This window comes from Equus asinus, chromosome 29 (genome assembly GCF_041296235.1).
Source record: "Equus asinus isolate D_3611 breed Donkey chromosome 29, EquAss-T2T_v2, whole genome shotgun sequence".
In the NCBI taxonomy this organism is placed as follows: Eukaryota; Metazoa; Chordata; class Mammalia; order Perissodactyla; family Equidae; genus Equus; species Equus asinus.
In genome coordinates, this window is record NC_091818.1 from 30,109,346 (window position 1) to 30,122,468 (window position 13,123).

At 36.1% G+C, this 13,123-nt stretch overlaps 1 protein-coding gene across 3 annotated transcripts in view; it reads right to left on the reverse strand.

The window, feature by feature from the left end:
• SLC39A12 (solute carrier family 39 member 12) overlaps positions 1-13,123 on the reverse strand; it is a 77,112-nt gene that overhangs the window by 53,405 nt on the left and 10,584 nt on the right. For all 3 annotated transcript variants that reach the window (XM_014846031.3, XM_070501009.1, XM_070501008.1), the window contains exons 4-5: positions 9,689-9,896; positions 3,653-3,825 (exon numbers count right to left, since the gene is read on the reverse strand). In XM_014846031.3, coding sequence (XP_014701517.2) covers positions 3,653-3,825; positions 9,689-9,896 — 381 coding nt within the window. The remainder of the gene's footprint in view (positions 1-3,652; positions 3,826-9,688; positions 9,897-13,123) is intronic.

Genomic DNA, 13,123 nt, shown 5'->3' on the forward strand with positions numbered 1-13,123 from the left:
TATTGCCTACTGATTTTTACCTAAATATTTGCAATTTTTTTATATTATATAGGCATATTTGTAAGAGATAGGAATTTATAAACAAACGACAAATGCAACAGATCTCTAAAACATGCCACAAAACATTTGTCCATCTCAGAAGTATTCAGGGCTGATTTTGTGTATCAAAAATTACATTTAAAAGTTTTAAGATGTGGATGAGAATGGTGTATAGTTCCACCAGCACAAACAGATGTCTTCTATTGAAATAAGACCCCAACACAATGTCTTTGTGATCTTCAGTTGCAATCAATAAGGTATTTTTATTAAATCAGTGATTTATAGGCTTGTCTGAGTTGCCATGCTGTAAAATGATTTTTAACAGAGGCACATTGCTATTCAAAAAATAATGATGATACATTTCCTGTTTTTTTCTCACATAAAAATCCTTTGGGATGATGCCATGGATTAAAAAAAAAGTTTTATCTTGATCAGGACATGGTTGGTTGCATGGAACAGAAACCACTGAAACCCGTAGAAACCAAGAGGAGACAATATTAGAAGGGCACAGAGGATCTTGAAGATTGAAAGGATAGCCATACCTCAAGAGGAACTCAACTTGAAACTGGAAATCAAAACATGTTTTCTCTCTCTCTCTCTTTGGGCCAAGTGTTTTCTCCTTTCTGTTTCCCTCTGCACATGTCTATGTCCTTTCACAGTCTGGCCTTCCTTCTTTTAGCAAACATATGGCCATATGATCCCCAACTCTAATTTGACCTTGCAGTCCAAGAACCCAAGATTGGATTGAGTCTGCAAGTCCTGACAGATTTGCTTGGTTCAGCAAAGTCAAGATGGGCTTTCTTGGTTCAGACATCCATCTGGTTCAACGGGTTTTGCACCTGAGATAGGAGGGGGGATCATGCTCATGTTTGAACAGCATGCTCCCCGCTGCGGGTGAGGAAGGCATTTCTCAGAAAGGAATTGGGCAAGAACTCCAAAAGGTTTCTGCTACAAAAAGCAACAAGATAAAGCTAAACTTGTTATTTTTCTCCCTTTATCAACATAATTTGCGTCAAAGACAAGATTGTTTTTTGCACCATGTGTTACTGATGAAATTTAATTACTTCATCATTAAAAATACTGGCAACAATAAAGGGAAACTAGCAACAAACTTTGATGATGAATCTTTCCTAATAAATGTTCTTATTGGAAAATGCCTGGCTGAGAAGTAAGAGAGTAGTGACATAAACATCAGCAGAATGCCAAGCATTTTTCCCCAGTTCATTGTCAAGACGTTGAATAGTTTCTAGTTTTAGAATACCTTCTCATAGAGTAAGGTTATTCTATTGTAAGCTTCTGTGCCCTTATTAATTACTTGCTGTTCCTGAGCTATTTAGGTTATTGTTATTTAATTTTTTTCCGAAATCACTAATACAAATGTCCTTAAAGGTGATACATTATATTCTATAAAATTTTGGCACATAATATTTTTAATAAAGAAGAAAATAGAATGAAAATTTAGCTCACCCAGTCAATAGCCTTTAAAGTATCTTTATGTTCTGAAGCACTAGTTCCTGAACTTCAGTTTTGAGAATCACTTGAAGGGCCTGTTAAGAGACAGAGTGGGGGGCTCCACTCTCAGAGTTTATCATTCAGCAGATTCTGGGGGTGGGACCTGAGAATCTGCATTTCCAGCAAGTTCTCAGGCAATGCAGATGCTGCCGGTGTAGGGACAATACTTTGAGAACCACTGGTCTAAATAATATAGGTAGGATCCTCAGATCTAGTCTCCGATTTTAGGGTCCTATCAAGAGTCATGAGGAAAATGACACATTGGGGCAGAGAAGAATTGTAGAAGAGGTGGTTTTGTTTATTTTGCATAGTCAGCACAGAAAATAATTATTGTTCTTGGAAGATGTATGCCTTAGGCAGGTAATCCCTAAATTTTAAGAAATAGCCTTTGTTCTTTATGCAAATAGGGTCTCTATCAGGCAAATTTGTTCCCTCCCTAAGATCTAGTCCTGAAGACGCATTTAGGGAGACTTCACAAACAAGGATTAATGTAGGTGTCAGCTCTTGTCACCTTCAGTTGAATACAATAAGTGTGAGTTTGAAAGAATCAGTTCTAATAGATGCCTTGTAACAGAAAAGTAAAGTAAAAAAGTCATGGAAATTCTCTTTTTAAGATATATAATAGCAAAAATATGTGATATTGTCCAATCACGTGTTCATAACTTATGGGAACAGCATTCAGTAATGTTAGGAATATGTGACAAATTTTGCTTTTTTAAGATACAGATTGTGCTCAATAAGAATATTGCTTATCTAAAACACAAATAACAAAAATAATTTTATTTATTTAAATCAACATTTCCTAAACAATACCATAGCTGTTAAGAGTACCAAATATGCTCTGACAACCTATGTATACATCCTGAGTTTCTGTAAACTGAAGCAATTACTTATTAGCTCCCTGCTTCAATTTCCTCATCTATAAGATGGAAAAATATGACTTAACCTCGTATCATTGTATTAATTAAATGAGACAATGCAGGTGAAATAGCACAATGTTTAACATATGGTAAGTACCCAATAAATGTAAGCTGTATCACTGAATATCAATTTCTCAGGATTTTAAATGGTTAGGGAAGGGAAGGAGTCTATGGTCAAAGTTTGAGAAATGCAAGATTCAATAAGATTAAAGAAGTTCATTTACTAGAGGATCTCCCAGATACATTAGTATGCTACTGCACAATGTGCATCTCCAGTATTTCCCAAACTGATTTGAGATAACACCCTTTTTCAGGCAGCACAGAGGTAGACTAGTGAATGCGCTTTGGAACACAACTTTAGGAAATGTGGATATGGATATGTTTACAAGCTTATATACCATCTTTTCTCAAAAACCGTCTCAGTGCTACCTACTATACAAATATTTCTCTGTTGCTCACAGCCCAAAGTAATCTCTTTATAATCTAACCTAAATTTAAAGTGTTCACTCATTATTTTGAGTATTATGTAATGTCTATATCCATCCACTAACCTGTAAGCTCCATAGAAGCTGTGTCTATTTTTTTTTCTTTGAGGAAGATTAGCCATGAGCTAACATCTGCTGCCAATCCTCCTCTTTTTGCTGAGGAAGACTGGCCCTGAGCTAACATCCATGCCCATCTTCCTCTACTTTATATGTGGGAGGTATGCCACAGCATGGCTTGACAAGCAGTGCATAGGTCCACACCAGGGATTCGAACTGGTGAACCCAGGCTGCCATAGCAGAACATGTGAACTTAACCACTGTACCACCAGGCCAGCCTCATAGCTGTGTCTATTTTTGTTTAATACTGTATCCCTAACACCCACAATAGTGAATGGCACATAGTAAATGCTTAATATACCTATGTTGAATTAATTGCCCATACATTCAATATAGCCCCAAGGGAGGAAAGAGAGATTAATATATATCATTCTCCTAAATATCTTGGCCTTGTGTTTATATTTGCACAGATTCACTTGTAGAAGAAAAAAACCCATGACTACTCTATGGAAATAGAATGTTTTCACATTTAAGGAAATACACATTATCCTTTAAGTTTTCTACAGCTCTTACAGAAATGTCACAGCTGGGTTTCCTTTGACAGTAGCAAATGATGATATAAGAGGAATAGGACAATACCTGATCCCAGGAAACTGGACCATCATCTGACTCTTGGTTCATGGATACAGATAGATTAGGGTAGCCCCAATCATGGATTGTTATGTTGTTTTGTTTCCTTTTAAGTTGATGAATTTTATCTTTTCCAATACAGGTATTTTTGGTCCGGAGGGTGTTGAGGAGTTGGTCTAGTTCTAGAAATTTCATACAAAATCTGGTGTCACATAGAATAAAGACAGGTCAATTTTAGAATAATCACAATTTTATATGGCCACAGTATAGATATTTTACTAAGTAAATTTTGTTCTAATAAAAAGACAAATTTTTATTCTGAACAGCAATAAAAAATGTTTATATCTCATAGATAGATAGATAGATAGATAGATAGATAGATAGATAGATAGATTCCCTCACAAGATCTTGGTTAAGCTTTGGGGCTGAAACAGTCTCACAAAGATTTTCCCATCATTTTTATCCCTTAAAGATAATGAAATGGTCAATTCCACCAATGGAGTGTCATTGGGACAACTAATTCTTTTTCTACAACTTGCCTAGAAACATGTAAGCAAAAGATGGAACTGACCTATTTCCTAGGAAATTTATTTCCCTGAGGCACTATACACCCTTAGTAGATTAACTATAACTTTAATGTAGTTAAGTCAATCAAATTATTTTCCTCAAGTGTTTATGCATAAAAGAGAAAGGAAATGAAAGGGAGCTAAGATTGTAGAGATAAACAAGACCTTGCTTTCTAATGTTACTGTGGTATCGTTGTCAGTTTATAGATTGCAGTTTAGTTTTCCTTGGTACAGTTCTAGGCTTTTAAACACTGATTGATACAGAGAAAAATTCAACATAATGGTGAATTTCTTTGAATTTATTCATCTTCTTACTTATGAATAAAATATCTCTTGTATTTCCATAAGTGTTACCATCAGTGATAGGAAAAATGACAAACTAGAGTTGTTACAATATTTTATTTTAAATGACCACTTTTCAACAAAAAATTATGAGACTTGCAAAGAAATGGGATCATGTGACTCAGAATCAAGGAAAAAAGCAGTCAATAAATATATCTCTGAGTATTCCCAGATGTTGGATTTAGCAAAGACTTCAAAGCAGCTATTTTATAAGTATGTTCAAGGAACTGAAGGAAATCATATTTAAAGAACTAAAGGAAAGTATGACAACAATAAACCAACAAAAAGCAATTTTCAACAGAAGATCAAAATTATACAGAAGTCCAAATGGAAATTCTGGAGTTGAAGAATGCAATAACTGAAATGAAAAATGCACTGGAGGAGCTCAACAGCATATTTGAGATGGTGGAAGAAAGAATCACTGAACATGAAGATAGATTAATAAAAATAATCCAATCTGAAGAACAGAGAAAAAAAATTTCCTAAGAAAAGGACAAGTCTCAGAGACCTGTGGGACAACAGCAAGTATACCAACATGTATGTAATGGCAGTCACAGGGAGGAGCAAGAGAAAGAAGTAGAAAAATAATGAGGAAGAAAAAAAATGGAGGAAATAATGGATAAAAACTTTCCAAATCTGATGTAAAACTTTGATCTACAAGTCCAAAAAGCTCATCAGACATCAAGTAGGATAAATACAAAAAGATGCACATCTAGGCATATTATAGTCAAACTGTTGAAAGTTAAAGACGAAGATCAATCTCAAAGGCAGCAATGAGAAAATGACTCTTCATGTACAAAGGAGCATCGATACAATTAATAGCTGACTTCCCATCTGAACAATAGAGTCCAGAAAGCAGGGGAACAATATATTCAAAGTGCTGAAAGAAAAAACTGCCAATCGAGAATTTTGCATCCAGCACAATACTTCAAAAATGAAGGTGAAATAAAATCGTTCCCAGATACACCATGAAAGAGAGAATTCATTGATAATAGACCTGCCTTACAAGAAACACTAAATGAAGTTCTTTTAGCTGAAAAGAAATAACCCAAATGGTAAATTGTGTCCACAGGAAGAAATGAAGAGCACTGGAAATGTAAATATGTGGGTTAATATAAAAACTCTAAATTTATTTTTCTCATTTACTCTCTAAACTCAATGAGAAAATACCACAGGCATTTCTTTCAAAGTCGGAAACATGAATGGATACAGATCATCTCCAGTACTATTTACCATTATATTGAAATTATTAACCCATGTAACTAGATAAGAAAGCAAATAAAGACACAATAACTAGAAATTAAGAGGCAAAAATATATTTATTTATAGGAGATGATGTGATTATATGTCTGAAAACCTTGAAAAATTAACACAAAAATTAAATAAAAGATTTAATCATGGGGCAGGTTATAAAACTGATCTACAAAAATCAATAACTTTTATATACACAAACAAAAACTAGTTAGGAGATGTAATGAAAGAAGGGACCCCATTTAAGATAGCCCCAAAAAAAGTTAAATACTTGGGTATAAATGTAGCAGGAAATGCCTAAAACCTATGTGGAGAAAATAATAAAACACTCCACAGAAACATATATGTAAACATGAACAAATGGAAATACATGCTATGTTCTTGGATATAAAGATGCAACATATTATAAATGTCATTTTCCCCAATTTATTTTATAGTTCTTTTTGCATTCACAATAAAATTATCACAAGGCTTTTTCCCAGAGCTTGAGAGTTTGATGATGTTTGTTAGGAAGCAGAAATAAGCCAGGAAAATCCTGAAAAGAAGAGCAATGAAGAAGGCTAGCTCCACCAGACTTTAAAATATACTATAAAGCCACTATAAATAAAACAATATGGTACTGGCACATGAATAGACAAGTAGGGCAAATAGAATAGAATACAGAAATAAACCTGATTGCATTTATCATTATATTATATAAAAGTGACATCTCAAATCAGCAGAAAAAATAATTTTCACTGCATTTTAAATAAGAGTATTAAAAAAACTGAATAGTCATGTAGAAAAAATAAACTGGATCCAATCCTCACAATACACCAGAATTAATCCTAAATGGATCAGAAATAAAAATATACAAGTACTAGAAGAAAACATAACTGAATTCCTCTATAACCTGGGAATGTGGGAAACTTTCTTAACTATAACTCAAAATCCAAAAGCAGTAAGAGGAAAGTTTGATGAATTTTATATAAATATAAAAATATTTGGAGAAATGACAGGCAGAAAATGTACAAGATAAACCTGGAAGATCTTACACCGGAGAGCAAGGAAGATATAAAATGTTTTATAGATTTTATCAAAAAGACTTCAGAGCTAAGATGAATAAGATTCCACTAGTCAAAGAGGGGACAATCTGAGCACCAATCAGGATAGTAACAACAATGGATTGAGAGGTATGAAATCATAAAGATATAAAAAGAAAAGCTTATTATTCTCCTTTGAATGACAGAAGGAAACTACGTTATCATTTTGAAAAATGGTTAAATTAAATAATCAAGATCCTAACTTTAAGAACCTCAATAAAATGAAATAATGATAAGGAGAAGATTTTCCATTACAGAATTATTACACGAAGAAATGAGAAAATTAGAAGATCAGCATTTTGTAAGCTCTAAATAATTAATCAGTCTAGGCAATGATCATCAATACCTTATACTTCTCAAAAAGAGAGAGACATCCAGATGTTAAGCGCCTCCTGAGGGAAGGTACCAACCATAAGACATTACCCCCAAATAAATAAACCACTTAAACCTAATCAAGCCTCTACTTATAACAACCAGTATATGTGAAATACAGTACACCAAAATACATGTTAAATGACTAGGAACGCAGTCAGCAAAATCCAGATAAGGTAAACAATCCCCATTCTTTTTCCAACAAAAAATTTGCAACAAAATAGAGAAGGTGGAGTAGGGGGAAGGCATGACACCTTAAAAGAAACCGAAAGGACATCCCAACAATTTGCATTTTATGGACCTTTATTTAGGTTTTGATTCAATAAAAAAATAAAAATATTTTTTAAAAATCAAGAGAATGCAAACAATAATGGAATTTTTATATTAAGGAATCATTATTAATTTTTTTAGTTATGATATTAGAAATAAGCTGCTTTTAAAAAAATCCTTCTTGAGCCAGCCCTGATGGGCTAGTGGTTAAAGTTTGGTGCACTCCACTTCAGCGGCTTGGGTTTGGTTCCCAGGCGTGGAACCACATCACTCATCTGTCAGTAGCCATGCTGTGGTGGCGGCTCACACAGAAGAACTAGAAGGACTTACAACTAGAACATACAACTATGTACTGGGGCTTTGGGGAGGGGGGGAAAAAAGAGGAAGATTGGCAACAGATGTTAGTTAAGGGCAAATCTTTCCCAGCAAAAAACCCCCAAAAAACAACATCAACCAATTTAACTCCTTATTTTTTAAAAAAATCCTTCTCTTTTAGGGATTCATACAGAAATATTTAGAGATCGAGTCTTCATTTCAAAATAATCAAGGGATGGAAGAGGGTGGGGGCATATATATACAAGATTATCCAATTACTGATAATTGTCGAGGCTAGATATGGTATGCATGGGGCTTCATTATATTATTGTTTCTACGTTTGTTTATGTTTGAGAATCTCTATAATAAAAACATTTTTTAAAAACACTTAAAACTAGCATACTTTTTTCCCTCCTATTCCAACATACAATCAAGTAGCAGTAGAGTTCCAGCTCAGAGGCAGCTCTTAGAGAGAATGCCTCATGGCTTCTGGAATAAGCATCCATTCGCACTGACATAAAATGGCACTCTGAAATGGGATTCTGAATTCTCAAATGCAAAAGTGGTTGATTTTTGCCCAAATGCGTGATACTGAGCATCTCTCACGATCAATGATTTGGGTTTTAACCATGGTCCACAATGATCAATATCTAGACAACTTCCCTCAATCTTACAGCACAGCCTGCCTCTGACTGTTTTCTGTATTCCAGTCTGATGTCTCTTCCTGTGTCTTAGAGTGATGGAGCCTTCAAGTGGCATATACTTTTACATTATGTGGAAAGTGGAATCACTGTGCTCTTTCAGTTGAAATGGAAACCATCCTGCTAAAACTCCATCACTCAAAATCTCAATTTCCCAACTCCTGTTTCTCACATCAAAATTATTCTCAGCATTACATGCCTTTCCCTGGTTTATTTTTTCGTTATAACAGCTAGGTAACACAAAATAATTGCATTTCAACTTTCGTCTTAACAGAAGACACAAATCAATTGTAGAAAAACACCACCCTCTTTCAATTCTTTGTGCAAACAAGTAAGAGAAAGTTGAGCACTAAAGTGAATGACTCCTAGCTCTAGACCCCTTCTTTGAGAGTTGAGAGATTTATGCAGGGCACCAGGGTCTTGCCGGTCCCTTGGAAAATTCATGTCTCCCTTTATGCTGTGACTTCTCAAGAGGAAGTGTGTTGGCAGCAGCACCAGCTATTATGTGACACACCGGGACTCCTTAGTGTGCAAAACAGGCATTTTGACGCAGATTAAAAAAATAGGTCATTTCACTTTTAATGTCTTGTCAAGTACAAAGAAATGTGCAAAACAAATATTCTGATTCCATTCCTGGCATCCTAATTTCATCTTGGAGCCCCAAAAATTTGGCAGTCACAAATGGAGTCCAGATGGATATTTCACATTACTTTTATTTAAAATTAAATGACTTACTTCTATGGTTACAAGCAAACTGCTACCAAGCCTCTTGCACCATTTGGAATACTATTTCATCATTCTACACAATACTTTGCCATCCCTGACTCAGCACCATATACCAAATAGGAAAGTGTTCAGTTAGTACTCGTTGAGGATCATAACAATCTTTCCCGTTGGCTCTTCATCCACAATTTCATCATCCCTGCTAAAGTGGGCTGAGTGCATATTTTCGCCACATCACCACATAGATATCAGAGCATGCTTGTCTTGAAAAGACCACCTGAACTGTCCTAGTACATGCTAAGATAAAAAGATCTTTAAAACATACCTGAACAAATTCAGTCATCAAAAAGCTTCAGCCTTTTTTTGGCACAGTGTATTCGTTAGGATTGACTTGGAAGTTAAATTCACGAAAATCATCCTTACCCAATAGGTGGAGAGTATTTGTACTATTCAAGGAACTGAAAATGTATTCCATGAAATAGTCTGGGGAAGGCAAGTTTCTTTGTCCCAGACAAACACCTTGGAGGGACAAAGCAATGATTGTTGCTGCCAACTGAGGAAGTGTCTTTTCATCAGCACCATGACTGTTTAGTATTCCAGATTTTTTCTGCAGCATTTTGGTTTCCATACACTGAAATCAGATACAAAGTAAAAATCTTAACTTCTGTAGTTATTTTGATTAAAACATCTCTAGGATTTCCCCAGAAGACAAAGAATAGTTCTTCATCTAAAAGAGGATTGAATTGTTTGTAGGAAGATGGCTACCATCATTCTCGAGTCTCAGATACAACTCCATTTGAAAAATATTTGTTTCTTTATCTGCTATGACACTGAATTTTCGAACTCCCATCTCTTTGGTCCTCATTTATCTAAGCTTTCTCATTACACCTTCGGAGATGTGTTTTCTCCAAGGAGATCTCTTCCTCTTACTGCTTACATCCTTTTAATTGGTGAACTCTTTCTCTCCAGCGTTAAATACAGCCTGTAGGCTGGTGACTTTCAAATCTATATTCTTGACCTTGACTTCACACTGGCTCTGCTGCCTTGTATCATCACAGAGCACCTCCCCTTTCACACCTGCCTTTGGTCTCAAGCTCAATGGGTGTTAATTGCAAATCAGAGCTGGGATAGTGTCTGTGTTCTTTGAACTCCCATAGGACATAGGACATGGGACATATGTGTCAATTTTTGTTGATTAAATTATGAGCATTTGAAAGGCTAAGACTCTTGCCTTATATCCCACTAGTATTCCCATTCATTTATTAAACATTTAGAGTGCCTACTATGTGCCAGACACTATGCTACTCAGTCCAATACCCATATGTTCCCTTTTCATCCTCCCAAAGCTCTGAGCACTGGATCCTATTTTCACAGATTACCTGGCCAATAAAGGGCAGAGTCCCAATTTGCACTCAGGTATGACTCCATAGCCTATTGTCTTAAGTACTTTCTCATGTATATGGAAGTAAATTGAAACACAGGATGGTGATAGGACATTCATATCATCAAAGCAGTTCCATAGCACAGTGCTTGGGACAGACAGACAGTTAAGGCTTTAATACTGTCTCTGCTATTTCTAATCAGGTAACATCTGGCAAAATGATCAACCTTCATATTCATCATCTGTAAAAACGGACACCTTTTAACACCTATTGTGCTGCCTACCAGAGAGATTACTAAGAGTAGATGAGACAATGGGTGTAAAACAATTAATATAGACGTGGCACACAGGACACAGTCAGCTAATCTTTGCTACTATTATTGTTGTCCCCAGGAACAGTGCATCTGATAGGTAACAGGCTGGAGAAGGTGACAAGATTCAGATCAAGGAAGGCCTTATATTTAGTGCTATGAAAACTTTTCCCCTGAAGGCTCCAGAGGAGCCATTGAATGATATAAACAAGAGAATAATACAATAAATATATTAGAAAAATATCACTCTGGTGGCAAAGTAGTGAATGGATTGACAGGGGAAGATTTAAGGGCAGGAAGTCTAGCTAAGAAGTTATTGATGAACCCAAGATATTTCTTGACCTAAGATGGTAGCACTAGAGGTGGAAAAAAGTGGATGCACCTGAGAAATTTTAAGAAGGTAGACTAAACGACTTGGAGGGAAATACGAAGGAGTACAGAGAGTCAAAAACAACTCAGGTTTCTGGGTTTGACAACTGTGTAATGGTCATGTCATCTACTATGACCCCAATTTTTCCCAAATAGCCAATATATGTCTGGTACTTTCCTAGGTGCTGAGGATGCACTGGTGACCCAAAGAAAAAGCATTCCCTACCCCAGAGATTAAGGTTTAGTATTGTTAATAAAACACTAATGTAATCAAATGTAAGATAACAACTGTGCAATGGCTTTGAAGGAGAGGTACATGATCCACTGAAGGTGAAAATAGACACTTTTCCACCCAGACAGGCAGATCAAGGAAGGCTTCTCTGAGATTGTGACACACACACAGATCTGAAGGAGTGGCAGGAAGAAATATTCCAGGTGGAAGGAATAGCATTTGCCAAGCTTCTGTGGAAGGAGGGAAGATGGCAAATATGAAGGGTCGGAAGGAGGGTAATCATCTGAGTGGGTGGAGTGAGAGAGAGCATGGTGAAAGTTGAAGGTCTGTTGGCATGTAATGGAGTTTGTTCTTTATCCTAAAATCAGCAGAAGGCCAAAAGGAAATTGTGAGCAAAGGATGGGAATGAGGGTTATACAACTGGATTTGCATTTTGAGAAATTCACTCTGGCTACGTGGTGGAGAACAAATGGACTGGAAGGAGACTCAAGTTCTCGTAGTACAGTTAGAAGTCTATTGCAGTAGTTCAGGTAGAAGATGGTGATGATGATAATGGAGAAGAGTCAGCAGATTAGGGAGATCTTCAGGAGATACCAGCAGTGGGACTTGAAGATGGATTAGACATGAAGGGATAAGAAATTCAGAAAACTAAATTTCTAGTTGCACAGTTGACTGGCGGATGATGCCATTTACTGACATACGGAGCATCTAGCCATCCTTCCTAATAGCCCAGAATATAAACATCCCTAAATTCCTTCATTCTCTTTTGTCCAAATTACTCTATCTTCCTGACTCAGTCTCTCATTGCTCCCACCTCTCGCCATTCTTTCCACTGTTTGCTGTTTTCATGGTAAATGAACAGGGATCTGTACATAGTTCTCCAGTGGCCCTGCCTCCTAAATGGAGGACAGGCATTCTCAACCACATCTCAAAGACTTCAGGAACAGAAACAGTGGTTGGAATTCTAGCCCAGGTGAATGGGCCAAAAGACCCTTCCTAGGAGCTAGAGACAGTGGTATCCTCCAGGAGATAACCGGTCTAAGACCTAGCGAAGGGTTCTGACTGAACAGGAGCTCAATCCTTCTTGACTGAATAGATGGATAATGCAGGTCTATACATAATATTGAATGATTTTATTCTGCTCCAGGAATGTTGAATCTCACATACACTTGGAAGCACAGGTATTTGTAGGTTGTGTTGGATAACCGGAAATCTGCATTGAATATACACACACATCATCTGCTTTTAAGTGCTGGATTTCCATTTCCATTTCCATTTAGTCTGCATCAAAAGGCAGTAACAGATAATATGACTAAAATCCTAGTGACTAATTTGAACCAATCTTGTGTTATAGAGATATTGCACTGAAGAAATTCTATGTAGGCACTCTTCCTTATTTAAGCAGAAAACAAAATTCTATAAAGGAACCCTATTTTCTCAATTGGAGATAGAAACAAAAATATGGCCAAATTTTGAGATTCACGAGATTAGTTACTGAAGTGATGCCCGCAAAGTCCTTAGTAGACAGTTTTTCCATTTGTTCTGCCAATAATAAAAGAAATTAA